The 22,559-nt window shown below is 35.1% G+C and overlaps 1 protein-coding gene across 3 annotated transcripts in view; it reads right to left on the minus strand.

Moving 5' to 3' along the window:
- Positions 1 to 372: 372 nt before the first annotated feature.
- Positions 373 to 22,559, minus strand: part of LOC125683239 (uncharacterized) — a 28,440-nt gene continuing 6,253 nt past the window's right edge. Inside the window, exons 4-8 of one of the 3 annotated variants that reach the window (XM_048924190.2) lie at positions 20,221 to 20,387; positions 15,899 to 15,967; positions 14,697 to 14,753; positions 9,397 to 9,468; positions 373 to 1,752 (exon numbers count right to left, since the gene is read on the minus strand). In XM_048924190.2, coding sequence (XP_048780147.2) covers positions 644 to 1,752; positions 9,397 to 9,468; positions 14,697 to 14,753; positions 15,899 to 15,967; positions 20,221 to 20,387 — 1,474 coding nt within the window. In that variant the 3' untranslated portion in view covers positions 373 to 643. Of the gene's footprint in view, positions 1,753 to 6,586; positions 6,739 to 9,396; positions 9,469 to 14,696; positions 14,754 to 15,898; positions 15,968 to 20,220; positions 20,388 to 22,559 lie in introns of those variants that run through there. The other 2 variants (XM_056142114.1, XM_048924192.2) reach the window with 2 other exon arrangements.

Raw genomic sequence — 22,559 nt, forward strand, 5'->3', positions numbered from 1 at the left:
AAATAGGTAGTCAATGGAATTGTGACTACCTGTTTTAACGACTTAGGTACATGTATGTCAAACCCTCGTTATCAAGTGTGAATGTCACGGGTTCTCGGAGATTACCTAAAAAACGAATGTCCTGTGTTATGTATGTGTGGCACGCTAAAGAATCATCACTGCTCAATGGCCATAAGCACCGGACAAACGCCTAAATTTGAAGTCCTTCACCGGTATTGATGGCGTCTCCATATGAGTGAAAAATTTGCGAGAGGGACGATAAACAATATGAAATCAATCAGTCATTCTATTACATGCTTATTACGAAAGCATAACATTTCTTGCATGGAGGCCATATTACAAAACATGACATGACTTCTGTTCTTTCTGTGATGGTTCATTATTTATTATTTGTAGTTCATTTCATAGATAAACAAAGCTTCTATATCGTTAATTGCAATATAAGCACATAGGGAATCACAATGTTTAACAACAGCTTGATATTGCGAGAAAGTGCATGTTCGTGGTGGTCATAATAAAATAATGAGATATACAGATCATGTACATGTATGCACTATAGTGCAGAACATCTATGACGTATATGTAAGCCCTTTCTTCACTGATCGATATCCACACTTTCTGAATGTATTTTTATTTAAACCAATTAACTTTTCTTAATCAAATCATCACCCCGTTGTTTGAAGACGTTTGCTAAACCCTGATATAAAACAGGAGGAATCCCGACCTTTAATTCCTTAGTATCTAAGATAATTGGAGACCTGCGCACAATCTTTTCCCGTCTAGATAAATGTCGAATGCAGTCAAACAAAAGAAAAGCATCACATTTGCCAAAGAGTGACAAAAGTTCTCGTTCAGCAGCAGCGAGAAATATGCATCTCGTGATGACTTCATGCAACGTTCTGTAGAATTTCCCGTCAGCAGTTTCTTCAAGATAACCGCACAACTCTTTAACACATTCTTGGATGTAGGTTAACATGTTTGGAATCTCTCCTGTGATAGCAAGCAGACTAGGGTCGGAACAATTTTCCAATGTGTATTTTGCTACAGTTCCGCCCTGAAGCATTATATATACCAGTATCTCAAACTTCATACGGACATTGCCATCACCAGACCTTCTCATTTTCTTCAAATCAGATATGATGAATGATAACGGATCACGTAAAAAGTTCCTTGTTCTGTAAGCAGGATTTTTCATGCACAAAGTGATTATAAGAGGTGTTCCAATTGCAGTGTTCAGTTTTAATATTTCAGTTCGTGCATCATTTGTAAAATTAAATTTGTGAACAATTTTGCTTAACGTTTCGTGAGTTGGCCTGATAAAAACACTTTGAGTAAATACGTCATCAATAGAAGAACGGGTGTGTTTTGTACACGATTTGTATACAGCATTTCGAATTGTAGCTATAATGTAAGTATTGGATGATATAATAGAACGCACACAATTCATTATATTTGTCGTATGATGTTCTGTATGCCAGGATCTACAGAGATCAGGCATTAATAAAATGGTTGGATCCGTTGTTTTTATGGCCTCGAGTTTACTGCGTTTATCATCATCAAACTCCTGCAAAACCTTGAATTTGAAAGTTTTCTTTTCTATTTTTTCAACTTGAAGGGCTATCTGTACGGCCAGCGTTCTTTTCCCACTTCCCCATTCACCAGTCAGAGCTAGCGTGCGATGTTTTTGCAGATTATTTGCCAATCCTAGGACAAGAGTAGTATCCTCAGCGAGATTTTCAACATTGATGTTCTCTGAAAGGAAATACAAGAATTACTTCAAGTAATAAAATTGTTATCCCATTCAATATACACTAATATCGTGCATGATATAGGTAAATCTGTGCAGATTCAAGCCAATTTGGTATGAATTAAAAATATTCCCTTGGAAGGATCATGAACCTTCATTCTAACTAAATGCAATCGAACATTTTTATTCATTGGAAATGTTGTGGCATATTTAGTTGCAAATTATAGTGTTAATCCTGAGAAGTCATAAATGCAGAGAATTAACAAAATGATGCCATTTGAAGAAGGGCAGATATAAATGCAAGGTGAAGATAACGAACAGTGATCAATCTCATAACTCCTACAAGCAATACAAAATAGATAGTAGGGGAAACACGGACCCCTGGACACACCAGAGGTGGGATCAGGTGCCTAGGAGGAGTAAGCATCCCTTGTTGTAGATAGAAAGAAAGACAATAGACTTGAATAATATCTAATGTTGTACGGTTGTATCCGTTTATGTGAAGCTTCTCCATAGTTAACTCCCCGCATCCATATTTCATCATAATCTGCATATGGTGATTAAGTATATCAATTGATTTAATATGCGAGAGCATGCTGCGTATGATTAATTTTGAAATCGAAGCAGGCTACTGGAAAAGAAGTAGATTTTATAGGAGTTGAACAATATCTTTTTAATTTAGCATTTCGAAAAATTCTATAGTCGTTATAATGATCTAATTTGCAAATACAATTAACCTGACATTAGATCAAGTGTTCATATCAACTGTTAGACCGTTCGTTAGATACTGATACAGCGCTCAGGGCGGGTGTATACGCGTATGTGGGTGTAAACTCAGTATTGTGAACTTTTCTTATTGTGCATGGCATTCACTTTCAACTAATTTTAATAACAAAGTGAAGTTATCATGTTTAACGTTGACAAAATAAAAGTATATACTAATAGAATACCGAGGTAGTATAATTCAAGACCTCTCTATCTAACATATTTACTGCTAATTATGATATTTACTTTTCTTAATATTATCGATTAATGAAAATAGGGCTATCCTGAAATTATGTGAAGTTCCAACCCCCTCTAGCTGATTTTTTGCATTTGAAAAGCAGTTGATTATAGCTGGTGAATGGGCTTTCCATTTAACCATGACAATGCGGGATGTAAGACCTTGACAGAGTTGCTTTTAAAGGGTAGGGGTCTAATTATCATATTATATCGATATTTTCACCGAACATTGCAAGCGATGCAACTGGTTAAAAAGAAATCAAGATGGCAGTGTGATATACCTTTTGAAGGAAAGGCGAAGATAACAAACAGTATCAATCTCATAACTCTCACAAGGAAATACAAAATAAAAGGTTGGGCAAACACGGCCCCATGGCATACCGGAGGCGGGATCAGGTGCCTAAGAAGAGTTTGTTTATAGGCCAATCCGAAAACATGAGTTATCTTTGATATTCCTTGATCCGGAACGTAGTGCCCTTGCGTAAAAGTAGTTTAAGACTTCCGGGTAGTATATTCGAGAAGCGTCATTATCAACAGTGCAGAAGACCGCAAAGATATTGCTGTATAATTTTACAGTAATCATGCCAACAAATATGTTAACGTTAATAAAAATCCCAATGCATAAGTTTACTTCATACACGTGAAAATAACCAACTTTGCATGTAAAAATAATAGAAAATTAATGTTGTAAGTAGAGGAGGACCCCCCCCCCCTCCCCGATAGAATGTTCTATCGTTAAAGTGGTGTAATTTCCTACGACGGGCCTGTCATGAGACGCAGTTAGATTATTCTAACTACCCTTCCCCCTCTCACTTTCCAGGATTTCACGTGTTTTATGACTGAAATTAGTATATATTATATATTGCATACATTTCATCAGGATCTTTAGCCCGTGTTTCAATAGTCAGATTTATAATAAAATATCAGAAGTTACTTGTTCAATATCAATGTAGTACATTCAGCGATAACAGTTCTGCCACGATGAACGTCTGGGTATGTCGGACTGACACCTCTGGATTTTGAAAATGTCCATCTCTTTGATTGGCGAGTAAAATTTATCCCAGTCTGTACTTGTAAGTGAGAGTCCACTGACAGATTTCCAGCTGACTACTCACAAATTTTATACAGTTTCAAATACAAGTGTAACCATAAAGAAATTCATCGTCACAAACCATTTTTAAACTAACATTTACACATACAATTGTTTTGAAAATAAAATAACTTATAATTGAACGCCCTGAATTTATAGTCGGCAAGAGTGTGTACCTGTAAATACAGCCATTTGGGGTAAAATATTTGGAGTTTTACTCAAAATATTTTGTAAATTTGTGGCGAAAAGGGGGATCTAAATCTGTCATTGCAATTTCTGTTATGACACGATACGTGCCTATATATAATCACTTACAATTCAAGGGGGCTAAAACGAATAAAAGAGGGAAGATACAGAGACGTCAACAGCATTCTATTGGGGGTTAAACTTACCTTCCCCCAGAAAGTACATTTGAGAATATACCCCCCCCCCCTCCCGATCACACAGGTCTATGAAAAATAATTTTTATCAATCGAGCAATATTGAATAAAATTAATTATTTTTTTTATTTAATTACCTATTTTTCTGCATTTTAAACATATCAGTTGATATTTTAAAACAATTTCAGCCTCATGCTGCAGTGTACAAATGATTTGCACACAGAATGAACACGTCCAGGTACTTTGGAGAAAGTTACCCAAACATTGCGATCTGGTTTATTTTTGAAAGAATCGATTGGTAGTGGTGGAATAATTTTTGGCGCTGATAAAACAATGAGAGCGTTGATTTCCTAATTTAATTGATTTTTTTTGGAGAGAGGGGGGGGGGGCATGTTATGCAAGATCTTTGCACGTGTCGATCCTCGTAAAAACCCGAGCTTTGAGTTGATGAGATACCATCATCTCTTGAGAATCAGAAGTTCTGTTCTGATTTCATACAAAATAATTATGGCAGTCATTTTTGGAGACATATGTAAACAAATGAATGTCTGCGTGATTTCCAATTCAGTTTTTAACCCCCACCCCAACCCTCGAAATATCACAGCCGACTCGATCAAGAAATTCGTTTTTGTTTCCATTAACATTTTCTTACTCTCTCGTACAAATGATTTCAACTGTTTACGATTTTGAACAACACCCATACTAATATAACTCTTATAATATATGCGCAGCCTGAGTGTGTTACTACCCGGAAGTTGTCATATTCACACTAAATGTAAGAATACAAAGAGAGATAACTCACGTTTTCGGAAAGGCCTATAGGAAGACATTTTTTGATTTATAGATATTTTAAAAAACCGTCAAGTGACTGTGGGTGGAAACGATGAATTGAACTCGCGTACTGAAGGATATCCCCCTCTTTGATTTTGGAGTTTGGGAACTGCTTTCCTTCCTAACCAACAAATTTCATACAAATATGAAGGCAAATTTTCTCTCCGTTTATCCCACCTTTTCACTTTCACACTTAGTGCCTAAACTCACTATATTTGATAGTTACATGTACGTGTGCTTGTTTGATGAAAGTTGTCCATGTTAAAGCAGAAAACGAGATCTCATTGGACATGCAAAACATCAAAACCACGACGGAATCAGAGACGAAATAAGGGTTCCGATATTTCGTATTGCAAGATCACTTTTTATACTAACCTTGAGTGCGTATTAATTATTCCGTTTACCTCATCAAGATAGACGGTTCATGGCTGATGTGACAGGTCTACACTGGATTGTCCCAGACACCTACTCCCACATCCAGTGTTCCAGGAGGGCATTTTGTGACTATCTTTAAATTTTGTATTTTACAGGATTAATGAGATTGATCATTACTCGTTATTTTCACTTTTACTTTAAAATCTATGGGTATTTAGATTTGATAATTAGTAACTATGCAAAAAACAGTAGTACATTATTTGACTCTTGCAATACTCTATAATAACGCTAAAGTTCAGCATGGTTTTCAATTTAAGGTGTATTTAATCGTATTCAGCAACCTTTTAATGAAAGCTCTAGAAGTTATGAAATTGGGAAGGCTTTTTGTAAATATGTTTAATGTCTTTACTTGAACAGTGTGGTTCTAATAGTAGATTTGAAAACTTAGAAAATGCGTAAAACTCAAATGAGTACATCTTTTGTTGTTTTCGTCATGCACATGTAGACATTATTGTGAAAAAGTATGGCTCGATACAAGGACAAGCATAGTGAAATATTTCACGAACAATGATATTCATTGAATCGACATATTTGTTCCTGAAGTGTACAGAACAGACAGAACTAACGTTGAAGAAAAAGCACCTCTCTGTTCTCTGTTAATAGCCATTTATGATGACTTACAATTTCTCTGAACATGTATTTCATTTTACGAACTTCTCTGGTAGTCCTGTTTTCGGACAGCCATTTTTACATCTTATTTTAGGTTGTTTGTTTGTTGTTATAAAGTCCATTAATATGATGAGGAAAAGTGAAGGAAGCAAGCAGTCTCACAAATTATATAAAGAATACATCAACGAGAATCAGTGCAAACACGGACCAAAGAAATACCAGAGTTTGGATCAGGTGCCTAGCAGTCTTCCTAAGAAATGAGGTCAGACTTAGCATAGACTGCTCTGCTGTAATGTACATTAACAGCATTGCTATCATAGAAATGTAAATCATCCATAAAATGTTTTCAGCGATCTCAAGCAACCGGGATTACATACCAAACAAGAGAAGGAAATTCTACAGCATCATTTTTAAAAGTGTAACCTTACCGTTCCTGAGAAACTCTTGATATTTCTCCATATATTCTCAACATTGCTTCTCAATGTAGCATATTCTACCCCACATAACCATAGTGTGAATACCATATAAAACAATTGTTTGCAGTCGTGTTTCTTGAGCGGAACTTAGATGATTATTGTATTTGGCATCTCATGCCTTTGACCCCAATAAATGTCCCATTCAGACCGTGAATGTAATAAACAGATCTACAATTAAAAAGAAATGTCCACAAGTAGATAAAATTTCTTTAAAGATTTTTAAATGGCTCTCCTTAATTCATTATTACCATATTACAGGGGGTGGGGGGGGGGGGTGGGGGTGCATATTCCTTTATTCTAATAAAATTACATCCCTTTTATTCAAATACAAAAGTTTGTCGCGAATTTTTTGCTACTTTTCCTTTAGTTTTAATTACGGGCCATCATCTTAGACGATCTTAGTTTTGAAAAAGTGAGATGGTGACCAAATGTGAAATAGTTCTATGGCCCACGTGAAGAAAAATCAAAATTCGATCAGAATATTGCAAGAACTATTCAAATACATTCCTTTATATGAAAGGTGAGGATAACGAACAGTGATCAATCTCATAACTCCTATAAGCAATACAAAATAGATAGTTGAGCAAACACGGACCCCTGGACACACCAGAGGTGGGATCAGGTGCCTAGGAGGAGTAAGCTAGAAGAACAATGTGCCTATGATTTTTGAAATGATATAATTTAAATCTTATTGTATCCTTGTCTCTGTTTTCTCATTGCCAATATATATTAGCATCTACTTGTACGCATATAACTTGTAAAACATCTTTAAATGTATGATGGTCGAATAATAGATTAAAACAAAGATATTATATTCGAATTATTGATTTACCATGGGATTGTCCGGTTTATTTTGAAATACATTTCTCACTGGGGAAAGGATGATGTTTCATTGCTTGATCCGCCTTTCAACAAAGCAAACAAACATTCATATGTCACATGTTATCACATGACGTCAGTCACATTGACATGTGGATCACGATTTGTCATTTGCTTATAAATACATATTTCCTTTTGCTGGATTTACTATGAACGATAACGTTGCAAGCAAGGGTAAGTTTTCACGTAATAGAAGTTTTCACAGAGTTAAAAGCCGCAAATGATTGCATTTTCTGATATTTGAAGATTAATTTTGGGTAGGCCTAAATAATGCAATTTCCCGTGTTTTCTCAATCTGTCGGAGATGAACGACTTAAAAGCCGATCTCTAGCTCTAAAGGGCAGCGAAATACGCATTGCATGGATAGTCTATACATATTATCTATGATGACAAACTTCACCTTCGATGCAATACTTTGATAAATATGATAGCTCCGTAGAACTAAGATTAAAGATGGCGATCTTCACAGTAGACGCTTCGTCGTTGTTGCTAAGTAAATCATTGCGCAGCTTAGTTGACTTGTATTTTTCCGAGTTTATGTACATTTTGATAAACGAAGGTTAGTACCTTTGTCTCCTGCATTAAATTATTAGGAATGACTTTAATTCTGGGGCAAATCATACGAGTATAACCTGGTTTGGGTCAGTTTACGCTTGTTTATAATCCACTTCGCGGATTATAAAGCGTAAACTGACCCAAACCAGGTTATACTCGTATAATTTGCCCCAGATTTAAAGTCATTCCTTATATAGTACATCTATTTCAACGATTGGTAATTTTGATATAAATGCAAGTTGAATGATAATATAGGAATACGTTTCTTTTGTGAGAATACCTTAAGATATAAGCTGTGACACTTAACGCCGGAATAATTCATGACGTGCGTTAGCGCTTCTTATAAAGAATTCCAGCACGAAACGTTGCAGTTCTTGCCTTGATGTATGTTAAAAAACGAAACCCATTTCTCATTTTGTTGTTGAAATAAATGTACTATAATTATTATCAAAATTCATACGCGCATTGTTCACATCTGTAACGCATTTATAGCGAAATAGTTATCATTACAATTTGTCGATACCAGAGACAAAAACATTGAAAATGTGAATATATAAATATATCATACCTAGACACTAATAAACCAAATGAAGTTCCTGAAAGTGTCTTTATGAACGATAATAGATAAACAACTCAAGTCAACTAAACGTACATACAGAAATACAAAATATTGGAGCAAGTATTAAGCATTATATTTCATACGCCAGTTTCTGACATATTTTTTTCTTCTAAGATGCTATGTATATTGATCCCGTCGAGTAATACCCCCCCCCGAAAGATTCCCCATAACTAGATATAGAGTACGAAATTGTCCGGAAAGCTTACCATAGAGTATTAGTTTGACCAAGGAAGGATTACCCCAGAGTCGGTTTTCTAGAAACCTACTACTGTACAATGATAATGTGGAATAATTCCCATAACAGGGGATGCTTACTCCTCCTAGGCACCTGATCCCACCTCTGGTGTGTCCAGGGGTCCGTGTTTGCTCAACTATCTATTTTGTATTGCTTATAGGAGTTATGAAATTGATCACTGTTCATTGTCTTCACCTTGCATTCCCTCTTTTACACCACTTTTCTTTCTTTTTTTACTGTATTCAAATATCACCACAATGTCAAATCTTGGAATTGTTTACAACTTTAAAAAACAAAAGGGTCTGTGCAGTATCGAATGATAAGTCGAATGCTTCCTCTAATCCACTACTCCCGTTTTCATGTACATACAAATAACTTTAGCATTGTTGGAAATGCCCACTGAATAATTAATGTAATCATGCACTTGTATGCATCTGATTTGTTTTGCGTAATTATTATATTACTTGCATGAAATAGATATGTATTGAAATATGTAAATACTACAGTATTAACATGATAGCGATATCGAATTTTATACCATGCTGCAAAAATTCTTCACGACTCAAATATTCCCATTTCTCCTCGTGTGTTTCTTCTTCTAGATCCCATTCTGAAGAGAGAGAAAAAAAAAACCAGAGAAGAAATAGGCAATCATACTCTCAATCAGTTTTATTGCTATCAACATTAAATACTAATATAATACCAGGCAGTTTTGATTTCTTTTATGGTCTTGAATAACAGCAAACACCATTTTCCTTTAATAATAATGATATCAAGATATGTGAAATATTTGCATAAGAATAAATGAAAAAGGGAAATAACAAACAGTGATTGATCTCTTTTTATTTCGGAATCACATAAAGAATACTAAATTGAGAGCAGGGCAAATAAGGGTCCTTGGAAATACCAGAAGTGGTATTAGGTAGCTAAGAGGAGTAAGCATTCCTTCTTGATCGGTCATACCACAATGAGCTCTATATCTTAATCACGTATAGGGAGTAATCCCTGGTCAAAAAGAGTAAAAAAGAAGGCCACACAATTGGTATGAAAAACGTCAAACAACATCCGGCCCGTTTGTAGATAAAAATATCATATAACGACCATAGGATTCCCGATATGCTTACTATGAAGGACACTGTTGAAACTTCTGTAGTATGAGCTGATTTCTAAGTAGCCTGTCTCAATTTAAGAATTGATCACACGTAGAACATGCTCTTGCTTATCGAATGAATAAAGAAACAAAATAATCATAGAATATTACTAAATAAATGTGTCATGTGAATATTTTTAGTTATTTCGTCTTTATTTTACTTTTGGATCCCATAGAAAATTATTTACATGTAATAAAAAGTTACCGCCAAGGCGAAAATATATGCCAAAAGCTGTGTGTTTCTGTTATTTTAGAACTCCCTTCTTTTCTTTTTTTTTTTTTTACTAAAAATGTGAGAAAATGTATAATGCAAGGTGAAGATAACGAACAGTGATCAATCTCATAACTCCTACAAGCAATACCGTTATTGTGTATATTCATGAAGGAACATATATCGAACGACAAGTATCCTCGGGGACAGACTGTCCACCAGCAGAGATACAAACTCAACAGGTTTTCTTTGGCTTTTTTAGAACTCCCTTCCTTTTACTAAAAATGTGAGAAATATATAATCTATTTTTTTTTTTCTATGTAGAATAAAACTACAAAGAAAACTCAACACAACAAAGAGACTATTTATATTTGTGTATTTACATTCTTTAACGAAAAACATTTCCATTTTTACATGTGTTTACGTGAATGTGTTTATTTATTTGTTTTACATCCCTTCTAAAAATTTACTAGCTGTAGGTGAAATACGACACATTTAGACCTATATGTATGCGGAGACAAGGCAACTCCGTTCTTAAGTTCATATCTGAGAGACCTGCGGTTCTCACTTCTAAATGCAAAGTGGCGTCGGTGGCCGAGTGGTTAGGCCGTCAGACTCTCGACTGAAAGGTCGTGGGTTCGAGTCCTGGCGCGGCAGGGCTGACGTTGTGTCCTTGGGAAAGACACTACATGAATTCCCTCACTCCACCCAAGTGTAAAAGGGGTACCTGGCTATAGACAGTGAAATATATTGTTAGAATGTTAGTGCTCTAGCGCTTGTAATGTCAGCTTGCACTGTATGCTTCCTAGGAGGCTAAGAAAGTTCTAGATTAATATAAGGTCTGTCGGGGTAATAATGTGCATTGATTATTGTAAAGCGCTTTGAGCAGCATTCGCTGGAAAAGGCGCTATATAAAACCAATCATTATTATTATTATTACATGTAGCAAGAATAACCCATCTTCACGTCTTATGTTTGACACAGTCATAACACGAAAGGATCCACCTCCCCGCTCAAGAAGCGAACACCCGAACACTGACCTACTACAACCAATTTCTTATGTACAATGTAAGCAGCAAAAATGTGTGCTCAAAAAGTATCTTTTTTATAATTCACCACATCTTCTGACTGTTATAATTTTGTTTTCAAATTGGTAGAGTAACTATGTTATTGCCTCTTTTCCATGCTTTCTAACAATCTGTTAACCAACAACGCTAATTTACGAACCAAAAGTATTTCAGATATCAAATCATAATACAATTGACAATCGGTATCTGTATCGTGTGAAGCTAGAGATAATTGCTAGGGATGCTATAAGTCACAGTTATCAATAAACGCTTATTTATTACGAAATGAAAACCACATTTTTATGTATTGATTACAGGACCAGCTATCATGGGTCAATTAGACACAGCTTGTTTACATTGATAACCATATTATTTGATTAAAACAATAAATTACGCGTTTATGTGGATGTTGCAATATAACCTCCGAGGTATCGAAATGTCGTATTGAATATAAAAGCCTCGTTTTTCATATTTCAAACACTTTGAAACCGAGAAGGTTATCTTGCATCATCCACGAAAACGAGAACACTATATAGCCGATCGTTTCCCTATACAGCTTTTCGTGACATCATGATAGTTTCTGACTTGGAATACATGTACATGTATTGTGCTGGTTAAAAAGGGTAAGATTATTGGGTCTACTATTTTAACACATATTTCAAGAATAGTATAGGGTTATTGAACTTATATTGGTGAATATTGGCACGAGTTGGCTGTACAAATGCACGAGCTTGCAACATACACGTGGAAGAGGGTCAGCTTGTCCGTGCAGCACTATGATTTAGACGATTACGTTTTTCTTGAATGTCAAATTCCCCCCAGTCATTTATGAACAAAAACCACTTCAGGTAACTCCATACTCGCAGTTTTAGCTGATAAAAGTTTAAAAAGTGTATGTATTTCCATTCATTAGAGTTAAAACTAACAAATTATCGAATAGAATATATAGGTCATCACACTTTTTAAGATGTGACAGAATCATATATCAATTTCACAAAATTGCAATTTTCCTTAAACAGTGCTATCAAAAAAAAAAAAAAAAAAAAATGGTTATGACGATATAATAGCAAGTTATTGCCCTTGGTTTCAATATTTTTAAAGATATCATTGATTATTTGTTATATAACTTAGACTTTTGAAGTAGTTTATTTTTAACAAGATTTTATACAATAACTATCGGAAAAGACTCCAACAAATTTTATGTTCCTCTCATGCATAAATCTAAATAAATCATTGATTTTTCAAAATCTGATGACATCACGGGAGGGTGGAATTACTTTAAGCATTCATAACGTCAGTTTCCCAATTAGCATTAAATGGCATTAGATATATATTGATACGCGCCAACTTTCTTTCTCATAGCAAAGAGGTATAGCGCTTTTATAGACGAAACGACCGACTCAGAAATCTAAAGGGAAAACACCGGTCTCCAATAATAGACTGGCGTGTTATTTTTTAATATAAGGCCAACGTTTTTAATGTTTCGTTAACCAAGATAAAGAACTGCAGCAGTATAGCATTACTGACATTTATATGAGTCATTCTTTTTCAATAAACCATGTTCCTATGTGGAATGATGAACCGTACAATATTTTCAGGTGCATTCACATCACACAACAACCCTTTTACATATGGCATTTCTTAACTCACTATCTTTTTCTGACATGCCTGCAGCACCTTTAATAGATTTCATCAGTTCATTTGCCTTTGGTTGATAATTCGAGTGTAATTAGCTTTGCCTAAATATCATATGACAGTTGCTGCATGAGTTTTTATATTTACTTTTAAGGAGTTAAACTGCATAACAGTTATTTTCCTCCCTTGACCTATTTTTACTTATTACATGCTGTGCATTTGTGCCCCTTTTCTTGTAGTACTATTTGTTTAGCTTTTCGTCAGCCACATTACGGTTTGAAAATCCTGTGCACACAGGACCATATTAGTGTAAACAAACGGAACTACAGTGATCTCAGAATAAATTCCTTTTCTTTAAGTTGTAACTTGCAAATATTGGAAGTTATGATAAAAATGACTAATATTTGTAAGAATATATATATCACATTTATAACACCACCACCCCACCCCCTCAAAAAAGACCCCAAAAAATGAAAAACAAAATATAATAATAATAAATTGGGAAAATATTGGACTTGAACTCGGAATGTATGCTTTAAGAGTAAGATTATCGAGCACCTAAACCACTAGGTCACCCAGACATATAAGTTTAAAGGTTTCATGTTTGACAGGCTGCTGAGTCTCAAGGTATATTTTGAGAACAATTCTTTCGTATTTTAGCCATTTTCAACAAGAGGACCACCTTCAACTAGATTTCCTCAAATGGACTTGTGTACAGACATACTCAAGTATAACAATTTCAGTGTTTTATTTCTGGTTTAGGGTGGGCTTTTGCAACAGTTGCATTTCAGGCCAATTACGTTACATCAACTATATACTCTATATAATCACGGTGATGTTTATGCTTATCAAATAAAGATACTATCAACATATAGATATCTTTATTGAGTAATTTGGGTAAACACAAATATAAACTGACATTGTATAGCAGAATATTTGTAAAAAAAAAAGATGTGTGTGAAACACAAATGCCCCCGATAATGGCCAATTCCGAAGATGGCCAAGGTCACAAGGGAAAATATCTTGGTACCGGTAGAAATATCTTGTCAAAAGAAATGCTCATGTACAATAAGAAAGTTTTAATATTTACCATTTAGTAGTTATGCCCAATGTAAAAAAAATTAAAATGAGGTCAAAAGGTTTAATACCAACAGAAAGGTCTGGTAACAAGGAATACTCATGTGAAATATCAAAGCACTATCACTTACTGTTCAAAAGTTATTAACATGGTTAAAGTTTTCAAAAAGTAGGTCAAACTCCAAGGTCAAGGTCACATGGTCAAAAATGTTGGTATCCACGGAAAGGTCATGTCACAAGGAATACTCATGTGAAATATCAAAGCTTTATCGCTTACTTTTCAACTGTTATTAGCAAGGTTGAAGTTTTCAAAAAGTAGGTCAAACTCCAAGGTCAAGGTCACATGGTCAAAAATGTTGGTATCCACGGAAAGGTCATGTCATAAGAAATACTTATGTGAAATATCAAAGCTCTATCACTTATTGTTCAAAAGTTATTAGCAAGATTAAAGTTTCAGACAGAATTACAGAATGACAGAATTACAGACAGGACAAAAACAATATGCCCCCCGATCTTCGATCTCGGGGGCATAAAAATGATATTCAAGAAAAAAATGTTTATGTAGACGAAATTGCATACCAAGTGCGCTATACTTCTTTAATTGATTTGAATATAATTCAGGGAAAATAAAAGAAAACCTTTTACGGAGTTTAAAAATAGATAAAATTACTTATTTGTTTTACTCTTTTATAATATACCTGTTTGTCGGCTATTCCCGTCAGCCCATTGATGAAGTGGTATGTTTTCTACATTACCTGTAATATTGAGTAAGCCACGGAATCAATGAATACTTAACATTATCATGAATTATTTACTGTTGTGAGGAGCAAAAATAGTAATATGAATTCGTTCGAATATTGCAACAAAACTTTCTAATCAAGTGTGAAATATAATACACATCTACTTAAATTCATTCCTTGATACGGAATGGAAACCTGTGAGGGAAAATGCTTTTAAAAAGACATGGGCATGATTTGAAATGAAAATGCTCAAATTCTATGTTCCACAATTTTAATGTTTACAATGCTTAACGAAGGTATTTTTAATGGTCAGCAGACTTTGTCGAGTTAGAACACTCACAAGTTTTTGTTATGTAAACAAGGCTCGTGCCATGATTTTGTTTACATATAGATTGCTTAATAGAATTTACCATGTTTAAAAAATGAGACGTGACAAACACTAGAAACTGTATAATTAAGTTCAGAATAAACGTTTAGATTAACAAATCTGCTTTAAAGAAAACTTTTACTTTCCACTGTTTTTCCCTATAATAGCTCTAAAACTTCATTGTTACTTCGGATTTCAAACATTTCGGTTGAGCATCACTGAAGAGTCATTATTTGTCGAAAAAGCGCATCTGGTGCATCAAAATTGGTACTGTATAAGTTTTATATATTTAACCTATGTAAACAAAAACATGACAGGGACCTTGTTTACATAACAAAGAATTGTGAGCTTTGTATTTTTCTTGTAACTCAATAACTGACATTAGAATAATCTCGGCTGAGATTCGGCTTGGCTGAATATTTGGACTGACGCCTTCACCGAATCTCGGAGCAGTCCTTCATTATTGATGTCTGGAAATTTACTTTCAGCTTCGGCGGGTTCTAGCAATTAACATTAGAAATACTTTAGTAAAGCATTGTAAACATTAGAAATGGAAGAATGAAATTTGAACTTTTTCGGCTCAAATCGTGTCCATGGCCCTTTAATACATTGTCAAACATTATATTTTTAAGACATATCAATGATTGATTTATTTTAGACGTAAGGAAGAGTTTTGTCATATCAAAACAGTAAAAAAAAATTCCAAAACGCCACATGAGTGTTTTCACAATGGACGCCCTGTCATAACACTATGACTGTAGCAGGTTGTATGTAAGTAAATATTTATAGCTACAAGAGAGCATTCTTCTGGTTATCCTCGAATGGTTCTTTTTTCTTTTGCTGTTGTCGGTCGTACGATCATCTGCAAGACAAAACAAACAACGAAATAAAATATAGTGCAAAGGATCCTAAATACTGAACTAAGGCATCTTCAAATGCGATTTCGCTCTTTTTGTTCAAAGATCAAAGACCATTTTTGTGCGATTATTTCTAGTGTAATTCTACCTGACGGTCAAATATATCTGCATGACGGTCAAATTTGACAACACTTGCTCCAGAAAAAACACATTGACCCCCTATATTTGTCATTGTGCATTTTCATTAATTCCTTGAATGTAGGTAAAAGAAATAGTTTGCACCAAAACGTTCTTGATATTTCTTAAACGTACGATGAGATATAACTCGTCAAATATAACATTTTGATATAAATAAATCTTAATCTAAATTCAATCTAAACAAGGAACATTGTTGTAAGCATGAGAGTTTGAACCAATTAATTAGATTGAGTTTGAACTAACGCGCTTCATGTAAATATGCTGACATAACGTATCACAGTTCATGTACTCGTGCATTTTCAAATACGAAAGAATCAAATTAGGTAACTAAAGAAAAGATCTAGTGGGAAGAACAATTTTCCGGAAAAAGTCACACTGTCATATCAAGTTTTTTTAGTCATATTTTGTCGTGCAAATATTTCATATTTTCATTTCGAATCTATGATCCACCATGCTGATAAGACCTTCAAAGTTGGTCTACAGAGCATTTACCCCATTTAATCACCGATGATCTGCAGATCTGCCTTCAGGATTGTTTTTAAGTTGATATCAGAAAGACCGGCGTTCTCACTTCTAAATGCAAAGTACATGTAGCAAGAAATTTAACCTGGAAGCATAATATGCACCTTGAACTGATATCATATACATTCTGAAATGAAAAATATTAAAGTAGGTCATCATGATGCATCAATCTCTCCGAGATGTGAACTTATTATGTATTTCTCTGAGAGGAATATATATATATATATATATATATAATATGTATATATATATATATATATATATATATATATATATATATATATATATATATATGTTGAGAAATAGTCCAGAAAACCATTTGACCTACTTTAAGCCCTAATGTAGGTCATGGTGCACCAGTTGGGTTGGAATATTTTAAATGTAATCTGATTATATATTTCTCTGAGGGGGAGGTTGTAACAAAATTTCAGGGCAATACCTGTATCCATAACGGCAAAAATGAAAAACTGCCCGACCTACTTCTACCCCTAAAGTAGGTCATGGTCCAACAATGCAGCTGAAATGCTAACAGAACTTGTATTCCTCTGAGAGGAAGCTTGTGACTAAATTTCAGGGCAATATCTGTATCTATGATGAAAAAAAATTCTGGGAAACTGTTTGACCTATATTTCGCCCTAATGTAGGTCACAAATAGACAAGCCAATCCAGCTAAAATGCAAACCGAACTTCTATTCCTCCGAGAGGAAGTTTATTATCAAATTGCAGGGCAATATATGTATCCGTAGCCAAAACAGTTCGGAAAATTGTTTGACCTCCTTTAAGTAGCTCTAATTGTACCAATTCAGCTGAAATGCAAACCAACTTTTACGCGTCTTAAGGACGAAATTGTGATCAAATTTCAAAGCCGTACATGCATTCGATATGGAAACGTCCGGAAAACATGATCTCCGGCGGGCGGACAGCCAGTCAGCCAGACAGACGCACGGACAGCGCCATAACAATATATCTCGTCTAACGACGGGTGTATAAAAAATGAGACTTATTCCTTAAATATAAAACAAAATGATATTTGCGTGAAACAAACATGTGCTATTTTTCTCTTATGACCTATGCTTTTTATGGATTAGGGACCTTCACTTCTACCGCCGAGCGTTTGGTAAAGGACAATCACTACTTTTGCTAAATGCCACAGGTCTAACGGGGCATCGAGATCGAAATTAGACCCTGTAGCCATGCTTATGACAGTATCTTATGACTAAGATATATCTACACAGTACGTATCTTAGTCTTTAGAAAGACGAAGGCAGCTATCCCAATCTTTGTCTTTAGTTAAGACGTCAATTGACTTATCCTAAGACATGTTTTAGTAAGGAACTCGCTTAACCAAGAATATATCTTCTTAGATTAATTACGCTTGAAGTATGAAATGAACATATTGTAAATCACTGACACAAAAGTCGGAAGTAGCCGCTCTAATGATATATAATTATATAATGAAACCTGTTTGAAAACAATGTCCAACAAATAAAAATTTCATTTGAAATTCCTAAGACGAGAGTTACGATTTCCCTAAGATACCTTCGTTTTACATGCCAAGGAATATTTAAGATACATGCATGTCCGACGATACTTTCCGAAATGAATCGTAGGAACGTTTCATAACTATGCCTGCTGGTCTCCCAGTTGCGAAGTGATTGTCCTAACTTATAGCTTATCGTATTTCACCATAAACCTGGTGATGTCTGTATCAAAAGTGAAGAAAACTAGCAGTGATCAATCTCATAACATCTATAAGCAATACAAAATATATAGTTGGGCAAGCACGGACACCTGGACATACTAGAGGTGGGATCAGGTGCCTAGGAGGGGTAAGTATCCCCTGTCGACCGGTCACACCAGCCGCGAGCCCTATATCTTTATCAGGTAATCGGAGTTATCCGTAGTCAAAATCAGTATGTCAAGAACGATCTAATAATCGGTATGAAACACGTCAGACAACACTTGACCCAATGGTAGGTTGTATTTGCAAACTAGATCGTTTTAACGACCATATGATTTGCCAAATGTTGACTTTAATGCGTATCGAATCATTTGAGAGATATAAACACCATATACAGGTGATAATGTATATGTAGTCGCTGATTTTGATATTTGAATTCTTGTGTCAATTTAATTATGTTATATGTGTGTTACATCATTGTTTAGTTTGGTGTGTATGCACGAGTTTGCCATAAAATATACGTGCGTGTTCCAGTCTCTCTACCCATTTTACTGAACTGTTGTTTTGTAAAGAAACTACTTATTCTATTATTCTTTTTCAAAGTTAAATGTAGTATAATCACTTGATGATTTCCACTTCTCACCCGTGTATGGTGTTTATATCTCTCAACTGATTCAATACATGGGAGCATGTTCTGTGTATGATAAAATATCTACTCGACACAGGCTGCCAACAAAAGAAAAAAATTAAGTTTAAAGTCAGCATTTTGCGAATAGTCTTGTTTGCAAATACAACCTGCTATTAAGTCGACCATTTTGTGACGCGTTTCATACCGCTTGTTATGCCGTTTTATGCATATTGCTATATATACTGATTTTGATTACGGATTATTCCCTTTACTTGATCAAATAGAGGACTAACAGCGGGTGTAATCGGTCAGCAGGATATGATTACTCCTAGACACCTGATCCCACCTCTGGGGATTCGTGTTTTCCCTACTGTAATTTCTTTTATTATTCATAGGATTTATGAGATTTATCACTGATCATTATCTGCACCTTTCTCTCAATATTACATATGGTCATGTGATGTATTGTCCATATCAATTCATTGTTTACAATTATTGTTTTTTGTCGCTTTTTATTTACAATAATCATATGAAGTTCAAACTCTGTATGCTATAAATCGTTAACCTAAAATAAAGCTCTTGACACACGAATTGCTTGACGTACACTATGAGTGGAAAACGTTTGAATAAGGTCAAACAAAACCATCGTAAAATGTGAGTGTCGCGGGTCGTTCGGTTGAGACCTTAAAACTCGCGGCTCAATAAGGCATCCTCTGACAACGTGCTTCACTGTCGGAAGTGAAGTATCTGTTGTATCTAGAATCTCGGAATTATTCAAAACATCAATGTTTTTACCATATCGAATCAGGGAATCTACTTTATTGAATTAAAGTATTTTTAAATGATGTCAAGGTTTTACTATTGTAAATCAAAGTGTAAAGAAAGTTTTTTGTTATTGCCCAACTATCTATTTTGTATTGCTTGTAGGAGTTATGAGATTGATCACTGTTCGTTATCTTCACCTTGCATTCAAGTATAGTTTAGCATAACATATTTGATAGATATATATAATATAAATGTCCCACCTAGTGCACAAGTATCACGTGACACATTTAGATTAGTATTTTGTGTTGAAAACCCCCACTAGACTCTTGCTTGATAAATAGCACCTAAACATACTTTTTTCTTTACAGAAAACAAGGAACAGTATGATTCAGTGTAATGTTGATTGTGGTTTGTTGAATTAACTTAGAACATGAGAATATTCTGCATTTCAGCATTAACCGTACCTTTATAACGTCTGTGAATGAGAACAGCAAACACCACGACGGCAATGATGACAACTAACAACACGGGTACAACCACAGCAGCCACATTGAACGAGGAACCACCTGGTGGTAGGGGATCTGGAGCTTCAGTTAAATTGCTCACAGCAGCTGTCGAACTGGAATGTAGTCTGTGACAGAATTAGAAAAGATACTGAAGTTTGTTTTTCACAGCTGTCTAGCTGAAACCGACAGAATTGTATATACAACAGAAGGAAGATTCAAAGCTATACGCGTCGGCAACAGAGCAGGAGTAACGAAGCTATTCGGACTATCTGTGGATCTAAACGAAAATCCAGGCACAGAAGAAATGTAAAAATAATAATGTACAAGTGCAGTATACTTAAACGCCAATGCTGAGCGTTTTACACCCGTTTCAGAAATTTGCGATAATAACGTTAACACGTCATCTGCACTTGAAGATAAAGGCAACCCTAACCACATTGTTGCTTTTATGAACAAAGTATTACTGACTGATATAGTAAATTACAGCCTTTAACAACAAACACCCCTGTTTAACGATAAATCAATATTATTCTAGTATTTATTCTACATTACCAGCCGCTAAGAGAGCGACAATTGAAGTTTAATTTATGACGTCACACCGTCGGTTCCGGTATATTTCATCAAAGAATAGCATCAGAAAATTATCAACGCGCACATGCATGCACTCATGTACCCCACCCCATCCCAAATGACGCTATAATAGTTTAAGACGTTAAATAGACCTTTTTGAATTTCGAAGTGTCTAGTTCATGCTCAAGAGATGTACGAAACTGTGCTTATTCCAGCATAATCAATAAGTTGCCAGCTGCATTAAAACAAACCCCATGGCAAGTGATTAATGATGGCAACATTACGCTTCAAAATCTACGGAAAGCTATCAACAAAGAAGTCAAAATTCTTGAAACAAGCCAGATTACAAACAACGGTGATTTCATGCATCAACAACGTTTCTTACCGGTGCCTTAACAAAAATTATCAACATTCGTAATTCATGTAACCGGAAAAGAAGAGAATCAAATACTCATGAGGAAGGGACGTTCATGCATTTATTTCTGCACAGAGATTAATTTTCCAGGCGATTGTAAGATAGTTACGGACGTAAATGCAAGATTCCACATCCTAGAACAGAAGAAATAATGTTTCAACTTATTGTGAAACAGCGCCTGAGATTGAAAATTCCACAATAAATGTAAAAGGTGTCAGAAGAAACGCCACACAAGTATATGTAGCATGAAAATAGCGAGTAACAAAAACGAGCTTGTCAATACAGGAAGTGTCAACATCATAGAGATGAACAAGGAAGCAGATACCACAGTACTGAACGTTGAACATCAACCAACGAAAGTTATGAAATTCAAACAACAGATGATTATATCGTACATGTATTTGACGAACTGCCACAGAGATTATTCACAACAGGAACACTGGCAAATGACTTGAGAATCACACGAAGAAAATCTGAAGTAATCAAATCTACCTTTTGAAAAACCAGAAGTATCGAGCACCTAGATATCACAATCATCGATTTAATAACGGACTCGGGGGAAATTGATCGCTATAAATGTTCTGATAGTACCATCTATAGCAACCCCTCTAACCAATTACTTGACCTTTGAAGTTAAAAAAAACTGCTATACCTTCGAGGACTGAAATTAGCACAATCGGTCTCCATTGACATCGAAATTGTAATTTTGTTCTTAATTGGAGAAGATCAATATTGGATAATTATTTTAGAGCATCATTTCATCTGAGGATGTGGACCAACTACTGTGAGGTCGAAGAATGGATTTCTGTTTTCCTGACCAATTCCTCAATCGTCAAGTATAGACATTGTCAGTGATCACATATACAGCGTGATAGCTACATGTACATGTATACACACAGCAATAGAACAAGCACTGGAAGGGTTCTGGGATATAGAGAACATTTGAATTATGAACACAATAAGCAAGAACGAACCAAGTGAGAAAGTCAAGGTGTACCGACAGAAGTGCATTGAAGTTTGAGACACCAAACACAACGCTGAATTACCATGGAAACACGCCCACTTTGAGCTACTGTCAAATTACGGAATTGCATTGAAAAGACCTCATAGCCAGACTACGTCGCAACCCGAAACATTTGAACAAATACGGTGAAATCGAGTCATGTGACAAGCTGAGCCCTAACAACTGTCTGGATTCGACATTTCCCATTCTGAATGATTTGACATAAATTCTTACAAGATTTCAATTACAAATTTGCTGTGATCCCCGACATTGAGAAAGCATTTCTACACGTTGGCTTACATGGAAATG

Source organism: Ostrea edulis, chromosome 6 (genome assembly GCF_947568905.1).
Source record: "Ostrea edulis chromosome 6, xbOstEdul1.1, whole genome shotgun sequence".
Lineage (NCBI taxonomy): Eukaryota > Metazoa > Mollusca > Bivalvia > Ostreida > Ostreidae > Ostrea > Ostrea edulis.